The sequence below is a fragment of the Pelophylax lessonae genome (assembly GCF_965119305.1).
Source record: "Pelophylax lessonae genome assembly, chromosome: 7".
Lineage (NCBI taxonomy): Eukaryota > Metazoa > Chordata > Amphibia > Anura > Ranidae > Pelophylax > Pelophylax lessonae.
In genome coordinates, this window is record NC_138774.1 from 18,908,048 (window position 1) to 18,923,765 (window position 15,718).

The 15,718-nt window shown below is 42.9% G+C and overlaps 1 protein-coding gene across 3 annotated transcripts in view; it reads left to right on the forward strand.

The window, feature by feature from the left end:
- Positions 1–3,583: 3,583 nt before the first annotated feature.
- Positions 3,584–15,718, forward strand: part of PCDH19 (protocadherin 19) — a 282,964-nt gene continuing 270,829 nt past the window's right edge. For 2 of the 3 annotated variants that reach the window (XM_082263851.1, XM_082263852.1), the window contains exons 1-2: positions 3,584–6,198; positions 8,443–8,457. In XM_082263851.1, the coding sequence (XP_082119977.1) occupies positions 4,040–6,198; positions 8,443–8,457 (2,174 nt within the window). In that variant the 5' untranslated portion in view covers positions 3,584–4,039. The remainder of the gene's footprint in view (positions 6,199–8,442; positions 8,458–15,718) is intronic. The other variant, XM_082263853.1, reaches the window with a different exon arrangement.

The following is a 15,718-nucleotide window of genomic DNA, read 5'->3' on the forward strand; positions in this document are numbered from 1 at the left end:
AGCAAAACTAAGGGGCCAAAGAATGCAGGGGTCTAAAGGAAAAAAAGAAGAGATTCCAGGTTTAGGAGTTTCTGAGTAAAGGGCCAGCAGGTTTATGGGTCTAAAGAGCAAAACGAAGGGGCCAAAGAATGCAGGGGTCTGAACGAAAAAAATAAAGGTCTGTCGGTTTAAGGATTTCTAAGGAACAAAGCTAAGGTAAAGGTAAGGTAAAGTAAAAAAAAAAAGAAGAGGTTCCAGGTTTAAGGGTTTCTGAGGAAGGATCTGCAGGTGTAGAGGTTTATAAGAAGCAAAGCTAAAGGGCCAAAGAATGCAGGGGTCTGGGGAAAAAACAGGTTTAATGGATTCTAACGGGAAAATCTAAGGCAGGTTCTGAGAAGCAAAGCTATGGGGCCGAAGAATGCAGAGGACTGGGGTAAAAAGAAGGTTGCAGGTAAAGGGATTCTAAGAAAGGGTCTGTGGAGTTAAGGGATTCTGAGGAAGGGCCTGCAGGTTAAAGGGTTTCTAAGGAGCAAATCTAAGAGACCACAACATGAAGAGGTCTGGGGAAAAAAAGAAGGGTCTACGGGTTTAAGAGTTTCTGAAGAAGTTTCTGCAGTTTTAGGGGCTTCTAAGCAGCAAATTCAGGAGACCACATGAAAAGATCTAAAAAAGAACGGTCTGTAGGTTTAGGTGTTTCTGAAGAAGGCTCTGCAAGTTTAAGGGCTTCTAAGGAGCAAAGATAAGGGACCACACCATGCAGAGAGCTGGAAAAAAAGGTCTGCAAGTTTAATGGTTTCTGAGGAAGGGGCTGCAGGTTTAAGGGTTCCAGAGGAAGATCTGCAGGTTAGGGGGCTTCTAAGGATTAAAGCTGGAGGTCGATAACATGAAAAGATCTGGGGAAAAAAGAAGTGTCTAGCCTTAAGGGTTTCTGAGGAAGGCTCTGCAGGTTTAAGGTTTTCTGGCGAGAAAAGAGAAGAGACCACAAAATGCAGAGATCTGAAAAAAAGGTTTGTATTAATGGTTTCCAATGAGGGGTCTGCAGGTTTAAGGGTTAAAGGAAGGATCTGCTTATTTAAGGGTTTCTGAGGATGGCTCTGCAGGTTTAAGGGATTCAGAGGAAGGGTCTGACGGTTTAAGTGTTACAAAGGAAGGGTCTGCAGGTGTAAGGATTACAGAGGAAGGGTCTGCAGGTAGAAGGTTCTCAAAGGAAGGGTCTGCAAGTTTAAGAGTTTCAAAGGAAGGGTCTGCAAGTTTAAGGGTTTCAGGGGAAGAGTCTGCAGGTGTATGGGTTACAGAGGAAGGGTCTGCAGGTGTAAGGGTTTCAAAAGAAGGGTCTGCAGATCTAAGAGTTTCTGAGGAAGGGTCTCACAGGAAGGGTCTGCGTGTGTAAGGGTTACAGAGGAAGGGTCTGTGGGTGTAAGGGTTACAGATGAAGGGTCTGCAGGTGTTTCAGATGAAGGGTCTGCAGGTGTAAGAGTTTCTGAGGAAGGGTCTCAGAGGAAGGGTCTGCATGTGTAAAGGTTACAGAGGAAGGGTCTGTGGGTGTAAGGGTTACAGAGAAAGGATCTGCAGGCATAAGAGTTTCTGAGGAAGGGTCTGAAGGTTTAAGGATTACAGAGGAAGGGTCTGCAGATGTAAGGGTTAGAGAGGAAGGGTCTCAGAGGAAGGGTCTGCCGTTGTAAGGGTTACAGAGGAAGAGTCTGCAGGTGTAAGGGTTTCAGAAGAAGGGTCTGCAGGTGTAAGAGTTTCTGAGGAAGGGTCTCAGAGCAAGGGTCTGCATGTGTAAGGGTTAAAGAGGAAGAGTCTGCAGGTGTAAGGGTTACAGAGGAAGAGTCTGCAGGTGTAAGGGTTTCAGAGGAAGGGTCTGCAGGTGTAAGGGTTACAAAGGAAGGGGCTGTATATTTAAGGGTTACAGAGGAAGGGCCTGTAGGTGTAAGGGTCTGCAGGTTTAAGGGTTTCAGAGGAAGGGTCTGTAGTTGTAAGGGTCTGCAGGTTTAAGGGTTTCAGAGGAAGGCTCTGTAGGTGTAAGGGTTTCAGAGGAAGGGGCTGCAGATTTAAGGGTTACAGAGCAAGGGTCTGTAGGTGTAAGGGTTACAGAGGAAGAGTCTGCAGGTGTAAGGGTTTCAGAAGAATGGTCTCCAGGTGTAAGAGTTTCTGAGGAAGGGTCTCAGAGGAAGGGTCTGCAGGTGTAAGGGTTACAGAGGAAGGGTCTGCAGGTGTAAGCGTTTCAGATGAAGGGTCTGCAGGTGTAAGGGTTACAGAGGAAGGGTCTGCAGGTGTAAGCGTTTCAGAGGAAGGGTCTGCAGGTGTAAGGGTTACAGAGGAAGGGTCTGCAGGTGTAAGGGTTACAGAGGAAGGGTCTGCAGGTGTAAGGGTTACAGAGGAAGGGTCTGCAGGTGTAAGGGTTACAGAGGAAAGGGCTGCAGGTTTAAGGATTACAGAGGAAAGGTCTGTAGATGTAAGGGTTGCAGAGGAAGGGTCTCAGAGGAAGGGTCTACAGGTGTAAGGGTTAAAGAGGAATGGTCTGCAGGTTTAAGGTTTTCAGAGGAAGGGTCTGCAGGTGTAAGGGTCTGCAGGTGTAAGGGTTACAGAGGAAGGGTCTTTAGATGAAAGGGTTTCAGAGGAGTAAATGAAAGATGATTGCAGGTGAGATGGCTGAGAGATGATGAAGTAGTAGTAGTAGAAGTAGTAGTTGCGGAGATCCCAGTCTAAGCCATGCAGAAACCATCCCTCCAGCAATCCTCCATCCCCGGACAGACTCAGCACCACGGACATCTCCCTCTCGCAGCCGCTGTGCTGACTGAGGAAGTTTTACTCCCCCTTTTGGAAATTTGAAGCTGCCCAGCCCCAATCAGAAGCCCCACCGCCCCACTCCCCCCGGGCACCCTGTGATAGGCTGGTTGCATGGAGTATGTGAGCGCTCCTCTCCCCCCCTCCCTCTCCTCTCTCTCCTCTCTCTGTTCGCAGACTGCACTGGCACTAGTTGTTAGCAGCAGCAAAGCGAAGACTCATCTCGGAGCTCCATCCACATTATATACAGCAGAGAGGAGGAGAGCCCAGGCACAGCACTCAGCTCTGTCTATGGATCTTTGCAATGCACAAGGAACTCTATGAGATGCAGAGGCTGCAGCAGAGGACACAAGGATCCTAAAACAACCCATTTGGATCTTTATCATTTTTTTTTTCCTGCATAGCAATTTTCTGCAAATTAAAAAAATAAAAAGAGGATTGTTAATGGAATCCCAGTCAGCCTGTTTGGAGAGGACTTACTGATTGCTCCCTTTTATTCTCCCCCTCTCCACTACTGCATCCCTAACGGATTGTATCAGCTGCACCGTTGGACTGCCATTGCATCCCACCTGCTACCCCCCCATCCAAGTGCCAGTCTCACTTTGTCTTCCCTGCAAGGTGGCTACTTGGCTTTTCTTTTATTCTTTTGCGAGAGAGAAGGGGGGAAATCTCTGAGCATTGCACCATGAATGAAGGCTGCTGAGACTGGTTACATTGTTAATTTCTGGAAGCTGAATGTCAATGGATCAGAGGGTGTAAAAAACAAAAACAAACAAACAAAAAGGAATTTGTTTTTTATTTTATTTATTTTTATTTATTTTTTATTTTTTTGTATTTTTTGGGGACTTTGTGTCATGCTCCATAAGACCTGTCCACCCCAATGCAGCTCCCATGAAGACCAGAACTGATTGCAAGCCATGAGGACGCGGTTAAAGAGATCTGCTGTGTGATCGCATCGTTTCCATGAGACATTGTGCATGCAGGGCAGGTGCCCGGGGGTCCCCAGGCTGCTCTGGGCACTTCTTTTTTTGCCTCCCTTTGCCTTGAGCCCCACAGGGGCCAGCTGCGCTGGAAGAAGCAAGCCAAGTTGCAGAGGAACTGCTTGAGAGAGGCTTTACCCCCCAAACCAAAAAAAAAAAGGGTCACAGTGAGTTACCTACATGGTTTTTGCTGATTTCTGTCTCTCCTCTTCATCCCTTTTCATTCTGCTGCCTGAGATTAATTACCTTCTAAATCCAGCCTCCAGCTCTCCAGCCAGGGAGCAGGGACTATGTGGCTTTGGATCAGGAAAGACATGGATGTATTGCACATTCTGCTGTTGCTGGTCATGTCCTGGAGCCGAACCCTGGCTCTGATCAACTTGAAATACACGGTGGATGAGGAGCAGAGAGCTGGCACCCAGATAGCCAATGTGGCCAGGGATGCCAAGGATGCTGGTTTTGTGCTAGACCCCAGGCAGCCTGCCTTCAGAGTGGTTTCCAATTCTGCCCCTCACCTGGTGGACATCAATGCATCAGGGTTGCTGGTCACCAAGCAGAAGATTGACAGGGACATGTTGTGCAGGCAGATGCCCAAATGTGTCATCTCGCTGGAGGTCATGTCCAACTCCATGGAAATTTGTGTCATTAAAATAGAGATTAAAGACCTCAACGACAACGCGCCCAGTTTCCCCACCGACCAGATCGACCTGGAAATTTCGGAAACGGCCAGCCCTGGCACCAGGATTCCCCTGGAGAGCGCCTACGATCCAGATTCTGGCAACTTTGGGGTCCAGACCTATGAAATCACACCCAATGACCTGTTTGGCTTGGAGATCAAGACCAGAGGAGATGGCTCACGGTTTGCTGAATTGGTGGTGGAGAAAAACCTGGACAGAGAGACCCAGTCTCATTACAATTACATCATCACTGCCCTGGACGGTGGGGACCCCTCCAATTTTGGGACTGTGGAGTTAAACATCAAAGTGATAGACTCAAATGATAACAACCCTGTTTTCGAGGAGCCTGCCTATACTGTCAATGTCCCAGAGAACTCCCCTTTAAATGCCTTGGTCATTGACCTTAATGCTACTGATCCAGATGAGGGTACCAATGGTGAGATTGTGTATTCCTTTAACAGCTATGTGTCTGACAAAACTAGGGAGCTCTTTAAGATAGATCCCAAAACTGGTGTCATTACAGTCAGTGGGGCTATAGACTATGAAGAAGGGCATGTGTACGAGATTGATGTCCAGGCCAAGGATTTGGGACCCAACTCCATCCCTGCCCATTGTAAAGTGACTGTGAATGTATTGGATGTGAATGACAATGTCCCTGTTATCAACTTGCTCTCTGTCAACAGTGAGGTGGTAGAAGTAAGTGAGAATGCCCCAACTGGTTATGTCATAGCTTTAGTGAGGGTCTCAGATAGGGACTCAGGTATCAATGGTAGGGTGGTCTGCAAACTCCTAGGCAACGTCCCCTTCAGGCTTCAGGAATATGAGAGCTTCTCCACCATTTTGGTAGATGGGAGGTTGGACAGGGAGCAGAGGGACCAGTACAATTTGACTATCCAGGCCAAAGACAGTGGCAACCCATCACTCCAGTCCACCAAGTCCTTCACTGTGAGAATCACTGATGAGAATGACAACCATCCCCATTTCTCCAAAACCTTTTACCAGGTCATTGTCTCTGAAAATAACACCCCAGGGGCTTACTTACTCTCTGTCTCAGCCAGGGACCCTGATTTGGGATTAAATGGCAGTGTGTCTTATCAACTGGTGCCATCTCAAGTGAGGGACATGCCAGTTTTCACCTATGTTTCTATCAACCCAACCACGGGAGATATCTATGCCCTCAGATCCTTCAACCATGAGCAAACCAAGGCTTTTGAATTTAAGATTTCGGCCAAGGATGGTGGTACTCCACCGCTGCAGAGTAACGTCACCGTTAGGGTAATTGTGGTGGATGTCAATGACAATACCCCTGTGATTTCCGCTCCACCTTTAGTCAATGGCACCTCTGAGGTCTACATCCCCAGAAATGCAGGGGTAGGCTACCTAGTGACTGTGGTTAAGGCTGAAGACTATGACGAAGGGGAGAATGGCAGGTTGTCCTATGAGATTACAGAAGGGGACAGGGGCTTCTTCGAGATCGACCAGATCAATGGGGAGATTAGGACCACCAGGACTTTTGGGGAAAACTCCAAGACAACTTATGAACTGATTGTGGCAGCACAGGATCATGGGAAGCCTTCTCTCTCAGCCTCTGCTTTGATTCTGATCTACCTATCCCCGGCCCTGGATGCTCAGGAATCTATAGGATCTGTTAATCTGTCTCTGATTTTTATCATTGCCTTGGGATCTATCGCTGCCATCCTTTTTGTCACTATGATCTTTGTGGCTGTCAAATGCAAGAGGGACAACAAGGAAATCAGAACCTACAACTGCAGGTAAGGGGGTTCATTGATGTGTTTATGACCTATCTGGGCACTACAGTATTCAATATACATGTATAATATGGATGTTACAGCCACAGGCGTTGTTTTATTAATAGCGTGTAGCAACTACAACAGCCCTTCTACGAAAAGAGACACAATGGTGTTTATTTACTAAAGCTGGAGAGCGCAAAACCAGGCTCATTTTTGCATAGAAACCAATCAGCTTCCAGGTTTTATTGCCAAAGCTTAATTGAACAAGCTGAGGTTAGAATCTGATTGGCTACCATGCACAGCTGCACCAGATTCTGAGTGCACCAGCTTTAGTAAATCTACCCCAATGGGGTTTATTTACTAAAGCTGGAGAGCGCAAAACCAGGTTCAATTCTGCATAGAAACCAATCAACTTCCAGGTTTTATTGCCAAAGCTTAATTGAACAAGCTGAGGTTAGAATCTGATTGGCTGCCATGCACAGCTGCACCAGATTCTGAGTGCACCAGCTTTAGTAAATCTACCCCAATGGGGTTTATTTACTAAAGCTGGAGAGCGCAAAACCAGGCTTAATTCTGCATATAAACCAATCAGCTTCCAGGTTTTGTTGCCAAAGCTTAATTGAACAAGCCGAGGTTAGAATCTGATTGGCTACCATGCACAGCTGCACCAGATTCTGAGTGCACCAGCTTTAGTAAATCTACCCCAATGGGGTTTATTTACTAAAACTGGAGAGCGCAAAACCAGGCTCAATTCTGCATAGAAACCAATCAGCTTCCAGGTTTTGTTGCCAAAGCTTAACTGTACAAGCTGAGGTTAGAATCTGATTGGCTAGCATGCACAGCTGCACCAGATTCTGGGTGCACCAGCTTTAGTAAATCTACCCCAATGGGGTTTATTTACTAAAACTGGAGAGCGCAAAACCAGGCTCAATTCTGCATAGAAACCAATCAGCTTCCAGGTTTTATTGCCAAAGCTTAATTGAACAAGCTGAGGTTAGAATCTGATTGGCTACCATGCACAGCTGCACCAGATTCTGAGTGCACCAGCTTTAGTAAATCTACCCCAATGTTGTTTTTCCTTTCTTACAATCATCCTTGTAGGATTCCACCTGCTGTAGACAGCAAGCTCTTTAAGAAATCATTCCGTTGTCTTGCAGTAATTTTTTACTGGTTACGGATAGGTGGGCGCTGAAGTCTACGTAATCAGCTGTCTTTAATCCCGCCTCTGGCACTGTAAAAGTTAACGGCTGGCACAGAACTTAAAAAAAAAAAAAAAAGAATTATTATATATTTTTCTTTTTTTTAAAGGGCAAGAGTTTAACATATAATAAGCACACTAGTAACCGTCATAGTCTCAGCTCTGAAAAAAGAAATTGCAGTTGTCTACAGTCTGCAGCAACACATTCATGTCAATGTATAGCCAGCATTAACTCAAGCCAAGGTGGTTACAGGAAAATAAAAAATAAAAAAATGCATTATCTATTTTCAGCCACTAGGTGGCACTGTATGTCCAAGGAAAGCAAATCTTCAGTTCCAGCTAAGTAGATAGACTGGACTTGAATCTCAGTTGGAATTTGAAAGAATTAAATGCAAACATAATGATTTTTACATTTCAATGCATGCCTGTAGAGGTGATTACATTCAATTCAGCCCTTTTCTCTTAGCGCTGTCTTCTTCTTCTTCTTCTGCAAAGGCTCCTGTAACCGAAAAAGCATAAAAATGGTGGAATAAAAAAAAAAAAAAAAGCAGTTTAGGACTAGATTAATTATTGATTCACCCTTCTTATCAGCTTATGTGAGATTTGCAAGCACTTACTTATATCAGTAACAAATTGCAAGTGCAGCGGCTCTGCATAATGAAAACATATTTGTTGCAGGCTGCAAGATGTTTACATCACAAACCCATTTTTTTAATTTTTTTTTTGATTTTGTGCGGCTTTGTGTACATGGCAAGTATTTTTTTTGCACCATTGTCCGCACAAAAAAAAAAAAAAAAAAAAAAAAAAAAACTTTGCTTGACAAATGCTAACCCTGCATGAATATCAATGAGGTTGCCCTGTAGCCAAGCTGCAGTGTTTTATACAGTTATAATCTTGTTACCGCTACATTGATGCTGCCTCCTCTTATATTCATCACACTCAGCTCTTCCAAGGTGTGAAGAGCACAAAAAAAAAAAAAAAAAAGCATCGTATGCCTTGACAAAAAAGCACATCTGCTCAATTTATATTCTTTTTTGTTTTTTTTTTATTTTATTTTATTTTTTTAGAATTGCACCAACAAGGTAACATCGTGCTGCCAGCAATTTTTGCATGACCACATCACTAGATTCTGGATTTTTAGACTGTGTTGTTGAGTGCTTCATCTCCCCCCCCCCCCCCCCCCCCAAGCTGTTATGGTACTACAAGTCCCAGCATGTTTTTTGCAGTATCGTGCAAACGAGGCTCAGCCGTTCAAATAAAAACACGTATGGATGAGTCTGATAAATACATTGCAATGCCTATTTTGAAAGCTGCAGCACCCCAACTGCGCTGCCAACCATTGACGAACTACCAATTTATTCCAGCATCACTTGCACGCTGGGACAGCGGGGACTTGTAGTTCTACCATAGCTGGAGTACCACTGTTTGCTGCATGCGATCTGTTTTTACTAATATATTTCATCCATAGGGACCCTACGGCACTCTAAGGGGTTGCCGCTTCTTGTAGTCCACCATTAACCATCTCAATTTTGTGCCTTAGACCTTGTATCTAGTACTTGATGCTTGGAACTGTGTCAGCCAATTACCTAGCCAGAAGCAGACATGTAAAGGTTAAGTAGCACTTATTCCAGGTCTGTGCTTTTTTTTTTTTGGGGGGGGGGGGGGATTTTGGAGGAATCAGTTAACCCCACCTAAAGGGTTCATCATTGCAGCTGCCATAGTCGAAAAATGCAGGCTTAATACAATAGGATGGGCGATCTTTCAAGAAAATGTCCATTAAGGCTGTTGCATTAGACATGCAAGGGTTAATAGTGATTTTTTTTACCCCCCCCCCCCCCCCAAATGTGTTTATTTTGCACGGATGCATCATGGAAGGGGGGTATTGTCTGGTCCTTTTCTAGGTATGAATTAACTGATTCATTGATTGCAATAAATGTGTCCAGTTGCATCCTATGAGATGTAAAGGGAGTCCAGGCGGATGGCTATGGAATAAGTCACCCCACGCTGGCGCAGGCATCTGCCCCCCGTCTGCACACTGCAGACCCCGCTGCTGATGTATTGTGTCACTGGTGCAGAGAGAGAGAGCTTCGATCTGTCAGCGCCGAGAACCCCTGGGCACAGGGGGGGCATCGCTGTGTTTTTCTTATGCCCGACTGGCAGCCGTATGGAAGTGGCAATGTACACCGCATGCATGGGTGGCTTCGCACTCAGCTCTGCAATGTGAAAGCTAGCCTTCTCCTTTCTCCTGTGATACAAAATATTCAAAATTATTCAAGCGGAAGGAGAATATGTAAAAAAAAAAAGCAGTTGATGGGCAGGTAGAATTAAATTCACCACCACCACCACCCATCTTTTTTTTTTTTTTTCCTTGCTCTACGGCTAAGAAGCTCGATGACTTTTTTTGCGTCTGAGGTTCCAGCCTGGAGATTTGATTTTGTGGCTTTTTATTTTCTGTCATGATGGAAATGTCATTGAGACTAAAATATAAATCCAAGCCGTATTTTTTAGTTTTATGTGACATTTCCAATTGCAGATCATGGTCCCCATTTATTACCGTCACTTAGGTCAGTATTTCGGCAGTGGCGTTCCGCAGGAGAAATGTCACATCCAGGTTAACCCTTCCCTGGCAGCAAGCACTGAGCCTAATGTAGGGGGGGGGGGGGGGGGCTGTTAGATGTGATATAAGGGGATCAATAAAGAGAGCTTTGAGATCCTTATGAACCCAATCTAAGGTTTCCATGTCCAGATGAACCTTTCCCCTGCTGTAATCATTGAGCTTAACAGGGGGCTCACTTATAGATAAATGTATTGGGATCAATGAAGATGGCTTTAAGATCCTTATGAACCCATTCTAGGGTGCCCATGTCCAGATTGACCCCTCTTTAGCTGTAAGGACTCAGCTTAACTGGGGGTCCATGATAGATAAACATATTGGGATCGATGAAGATGGCTTTAAGATCCTTATGAACCCATTCTAGGGTGGCCATTTCCAGATGAACCCCTCCTTAGCTGTAAGGACTCAGTTTAACTTGGGGGTCCATGATAGATAAATATAATGGGTTAGAGGACGATGGCTTTATGATCCTTATGAGCCCATTCTAGGGTGACCATGTCCAGATTAACCCCTTCTTAGCTGTAAGAACTCAGTTTACCTGGGGGTCCATGATAGATAAATATATTGGGATTGATGAAGATAGCTTTAGGATCCTTATGAACCCATTCTAGGGTGGCCATGTCCAGATTAACCCCGCAGCTGTAAGGATTCAGTTTAACTTGGGGGTCCATGATAGATAAATATAATGGGATTGAAGAAGATGGCTTTAGGATCCTTATAAACCCATTCCAGGGTGGCCATTTCCAAATTAACCCCTCAGCTGTAAGGACTCAGTTTAACTGTTGGACCATGATAGATAAATATATTGGGATCGATGAAGATGGCTTTAAGATCCTTATGAACCCATTCTAGGGTGGCCATGTCCAAATTACCTCTTCCTAAGCTGTAAGAACTCAGTTTAACTGGGGGTCTCTATGATACATAAATATATTGGGATCAATGAAGATGGCTTTAAGAGCCTTATGAACCCATTTTAGGGTGGCCATGTCCAGATGAACCCCTCCTTAGCTGTAAGGACTCAGTTTAACTGGGGATCCATGATAGATAAATATAATGGGATCAATGAAGATGGCTTTAAGATCCTTATGGACCCATTCTTTGATTGACATGCTCAGATTAATCCTTCCTTGAGTGTAAACATTGAGCTTAATGGGGAAGGGGGGGGGGGGGTGCTCAGTTATAGATAAACATAATGGGATTGGTGAAAATGGGTTTGAGATCCTTATGGACCCAATCTAGGGTTGCCATGTCTAAGTCAACCCTTTCTTTGCTATAAATTTATCCAATGGTCTCCATGCTAGGTAAATATAATGGGATCAATAAAGAAGGCTTCAAGATCCTTATGGACCCATACTTGGGGTGCCTTGTTCAGATTAATCCTTCTCGATGTAAATATTGAGCTTAACGGGGGGCTCAGTTATAGATGAACATAAAGGGATTTGTGAAGATGGCTTAGGAATCCTTATGGACTCAATCTAGGGTTTGCTATGTCCAGATTAATCTTTCCTTGGTTGTACGTTCAACTGGGGGTCTCCATGATAGATAAATATAATGGGATTGGTGAAGGTGGATTTAAGATCCTCATGGACCTATTCTTGGGCTGCCATGTCTTGACTAACCTTTGCTTGAGTGTAAGAGTTAAGTTTAACAGGGGGGCTCAGTTATAGATGAACATATTGGGATCAATGAAAATGGCTTTGAGATCCTTAAGGATTCATTCTTGGGTTGCCATGTCTGGTTAACTATTCCCTGCCTAAAATCACTGAGCTTACCAATGTGTAATAGATGAATTTAATAGGATCTGAGATCATTTGGATCCTTTCTAGGGTGGACACCTCCAAATAAACCCTCCCCTGCCTGTAAGGACTGAGCTTAACAGGGTGGCCCAGTATAGATGAATATAATGGGATTGATGGGGATTGCTTTTAAGATGCTTAGGACCCATTTTGGGACTGAGCTTAACAGTGTGGCCCAGTATAGATGAATATAATGGGATTGATGGGGATTGCTTTTAAGATGCTTAGGACCCATTTTAGGGTTTCCATGCCTGAAGTAACCCTTTCCTGACTGCAAGGATTGGGCTTAACAGAGGGTTCGGTTATGAATAAATATAAAAGGATCAAGGAAGATTACTTTGAAATCCTTATGAACCCATTCTAGGGTTGCCGTGTCCAGATTAACCCTTCCCTACCCGTAGGGACTGAGCCTAATGGGGGCGTCTTAGCTCTGGTATGGATCAATAGAAATAAAATTGACTAAAGAAATCTTTACGGACCCATTCTAGGGATGCCATGTCCACGTACTTGTAGGGAGTGAGCCTAACGGGGGCATCTTAGCTCTGGTATGGATCAATAGAAATAAAATTGACAAAATAGCTTTGGAATCTTTACGGACCCATTCTAGGGATGCCATGTCCACGTACCTGTAAGGACTGAGCCAAAGGAGGGGGGGATCTTAGCTCTGGTATGGATCAATAGAAACAAGATTGACAAAATAGCTTTGCTATCTGTATGGACCCATTCTAGGGATGCCATGTCCACGTATACCTGTAAGGATTGAGCCAAAGGGGGGGGGGATGGGATCTTAGCTTTGGTATAGATCAATAGTAAAACAATTGACAAAATAGCTTCAAAATTGTTATGGAACCTTTCTAAGGATGCCAGATTAACCCTATCTCATCTGTAGGGACTGAGCCTAGTGGGGGGGGGGGGGTGATCTTAACTCTGGTGTTAATCAATAGAAATGGAATGAATAAAAACAGCTTTGACATCTTTACGGACCCATTCTAGGGATGCCATGTCCACGTACCTGTAAGGATTGAGCCAAAGGGGGGGGATCTTAGCTTTGGTATGGATCAATAGTAAAACAATTGACAAAATAGCTTCAAAATCGTTATGGAACCTTTCTAAGGATGCCAGATTAACCCTATCTCATCTGTAGGGACTGAGCCTAATGGGGAAGTGGGGGGGGAATCTTGTAAATCAATAGAAATGGAATGAATAAAAATTGCTTTGAGATCCCTATGGATCTTTTTTGCAGTTGCCCAGTGTGCCACCCATCAGTAGGAAAACACCATGTCAGTCAAACTCTGACAGCCCCACAAATTATATTCTTCAACAACCAACTCCCCCTTATGTGAAAAAAAAAAAAAAAAAAGGTCAGTAAACGTGTTGTGATTACTAATTGTCAGTAAAACAAATGTCAGTAAATCCAGACCTTTGCAACAATCTGTTTTTTTTACCTCCCTGTCTAAATGCACCTTTTGACTTCATGACCCTTAGAAAACTGCACTAGTCAGTAAATATAATGCACCCCCCTCTATCTGTCAGTAAAAACCATCAGCCTACAAGTATAATCTTTACCTGAATCCCGTACCTGTTACCTGTTGTGCTCCTTCCCTTTCATTGTAATGTATCTTATATATTTTTTTAAACGTTACCAACAAATAAGTCTTTAGAAGAAGCATCAAGTCCACGGAGCTAGCAGAGCGAGGGTTAAGCCATTACCGCATTAAAAACATGATGTGTCCTTAATTATACATGTAAATGAGATCAATTCTGTTTAATCTCAAGCGCAATGCATCTGTTTTCATTTTTACTTTTTACGTATGAAATCATCGCTGCATATGCAGAGAAAAGAATAAAAGGAATAAAAAAATCCCCCCTTAGACTTATAAATAGCAATTATATAACACTCACATCCCCATATACAAGCTGGATTTCACCTACAAATAGAGCACAATGTGCCCCCGATGTGTAATACGGGTATAATGTACTGATGCTACACTGCAGTTAATCTGGAGTAATGGTATAGTATGTTGGATGTACAGCATCTTATTAAACGAATGAGTAAACGGCTTTTCTAAGATAGGAGCTTATTCCTCGCCACTGGTACAGAATGTCGTATCTTTTTACTTCCCCTTTGCAAGCAGTTTGTGTTTTAAGACTTATTTTGCTTTTTTGTTTACTTCTCAAGTAACTCATTACACATGAATGCAAAAAAAAAATAAAAATAAAAAAAGCAGAAGCCTCAGATGAGACAAGCTCGTTCTTTGTTAAATCTCCCAATAACCTGCCATGATGTTTTTACTTAAAGACGAAACGTGTAAAAGGCAAACGGGCTCTATTTTTCGATCCACACCGAGCTGTCATCGATTAATTTTCACTTGTCAATCATGGCTCAGTAGCATGTCATACTTAAACTGTTGCTTTGAATCTCTTCGTTCTGCAAGTCGACAGAAGTCTATAAATGCTCGGGTTTGCAACTTGGTGATAATAAGCTGTAGAGTTGGGACCAGTTATAACGAGATATTGGTCCTATCACACCGTGCAAGTGGCCCACAGTATAGTCAACTGTGTATATATATATATATATTCTAGACATTGGTCCTACCGCACCCTTTAAGTGGCCCACTTTATATTAAAAAAAAAAAAAAAAAAAAAAAAAAAAATATATATATATATATATATATATATATATATTCCAGACATTGGACCTGCCACACCTTTCAAGTAGCCCACCATATGGCTAATGCGCAATTGATATATATATATATATATATATATTTATTTATATTCCAGACATTGGTCCTACCACACCCTGCAAGTGGCCCACTGTACAGTCAAATTTATATATATGTATAATCTAGCCATTGGCTCTACCGCACCCTTCAAACGGCCCACTGTATATATATATATATATATATATATATATATTCCAGACATTGGTCCTACCGCACCCTTCAAGGGGCCCTCTGTATATAAAAAAATAATATATATATATATATTCCAGACATTGGACCTGCCACACCCTTCAAGTAGCCACCCATATGTCTAACGTCTAATTTATATATATATATATATATATATATATATATATATATATATATATATGTATTTATAGTCCAGACATTGGTCCTACCACCCCATGCAAGTGGCCCACTGTACAGACAAATTTATATATATGTATAATCTAGACATTGGTTCTGCCGCACCCTTCAAGTGGCCCACTGTATATATAAAAAATATATATTACATATATATATATATATATATATATATATATATATATTCCAGACATTGGTCCTACCACACCCTGCAAGTGGCTCACTGTATAGTCAAATATATATATATATATATATATATATATATATATATATATATATATATATATTCTGGACCTACCATACCCAGCCCTACCATACCCTGCAAGTAGCCCACTGTATGGGCAAATATATATATATATATATATATATATATTCTGGACCTACCATACCCAGTCCTACCATACCCTGCAAGTAGCCCACTGTATGCGCAAATATATATAATAGGTCCATTTAATAATACAAACAGGGTTACTGATTTATTTGTCTAGAAAAGCTTCTATGTTAGTAATCCATCAGGCTTGTGTTTGGTAGAGAGTGGCCACCACGCCCTGTAAATTAAAAGATGGCCCCTTTACAAGTGGACAACCCCTTCAAGGTGTATCTAAACCTAAAAAACAAAAATATAGTATATTGCATCATAGAGGAGGTGGTTGATTTAGTTTTCTTTCTTCAGGCTTTTTTTTTTCCTTTATTTCACACCTTCCATCCCTTTGTGTCTACACTCGCCTACTCATGGTGTCTGTAGAAAGAGCCATGGTTGTCTCAAAGACTGGACTTCAGACATGCTTGCCATTGTTTGTCTCCAGTACATGGTGAAATTGATGAGACTAGTAGTTCACCAGAA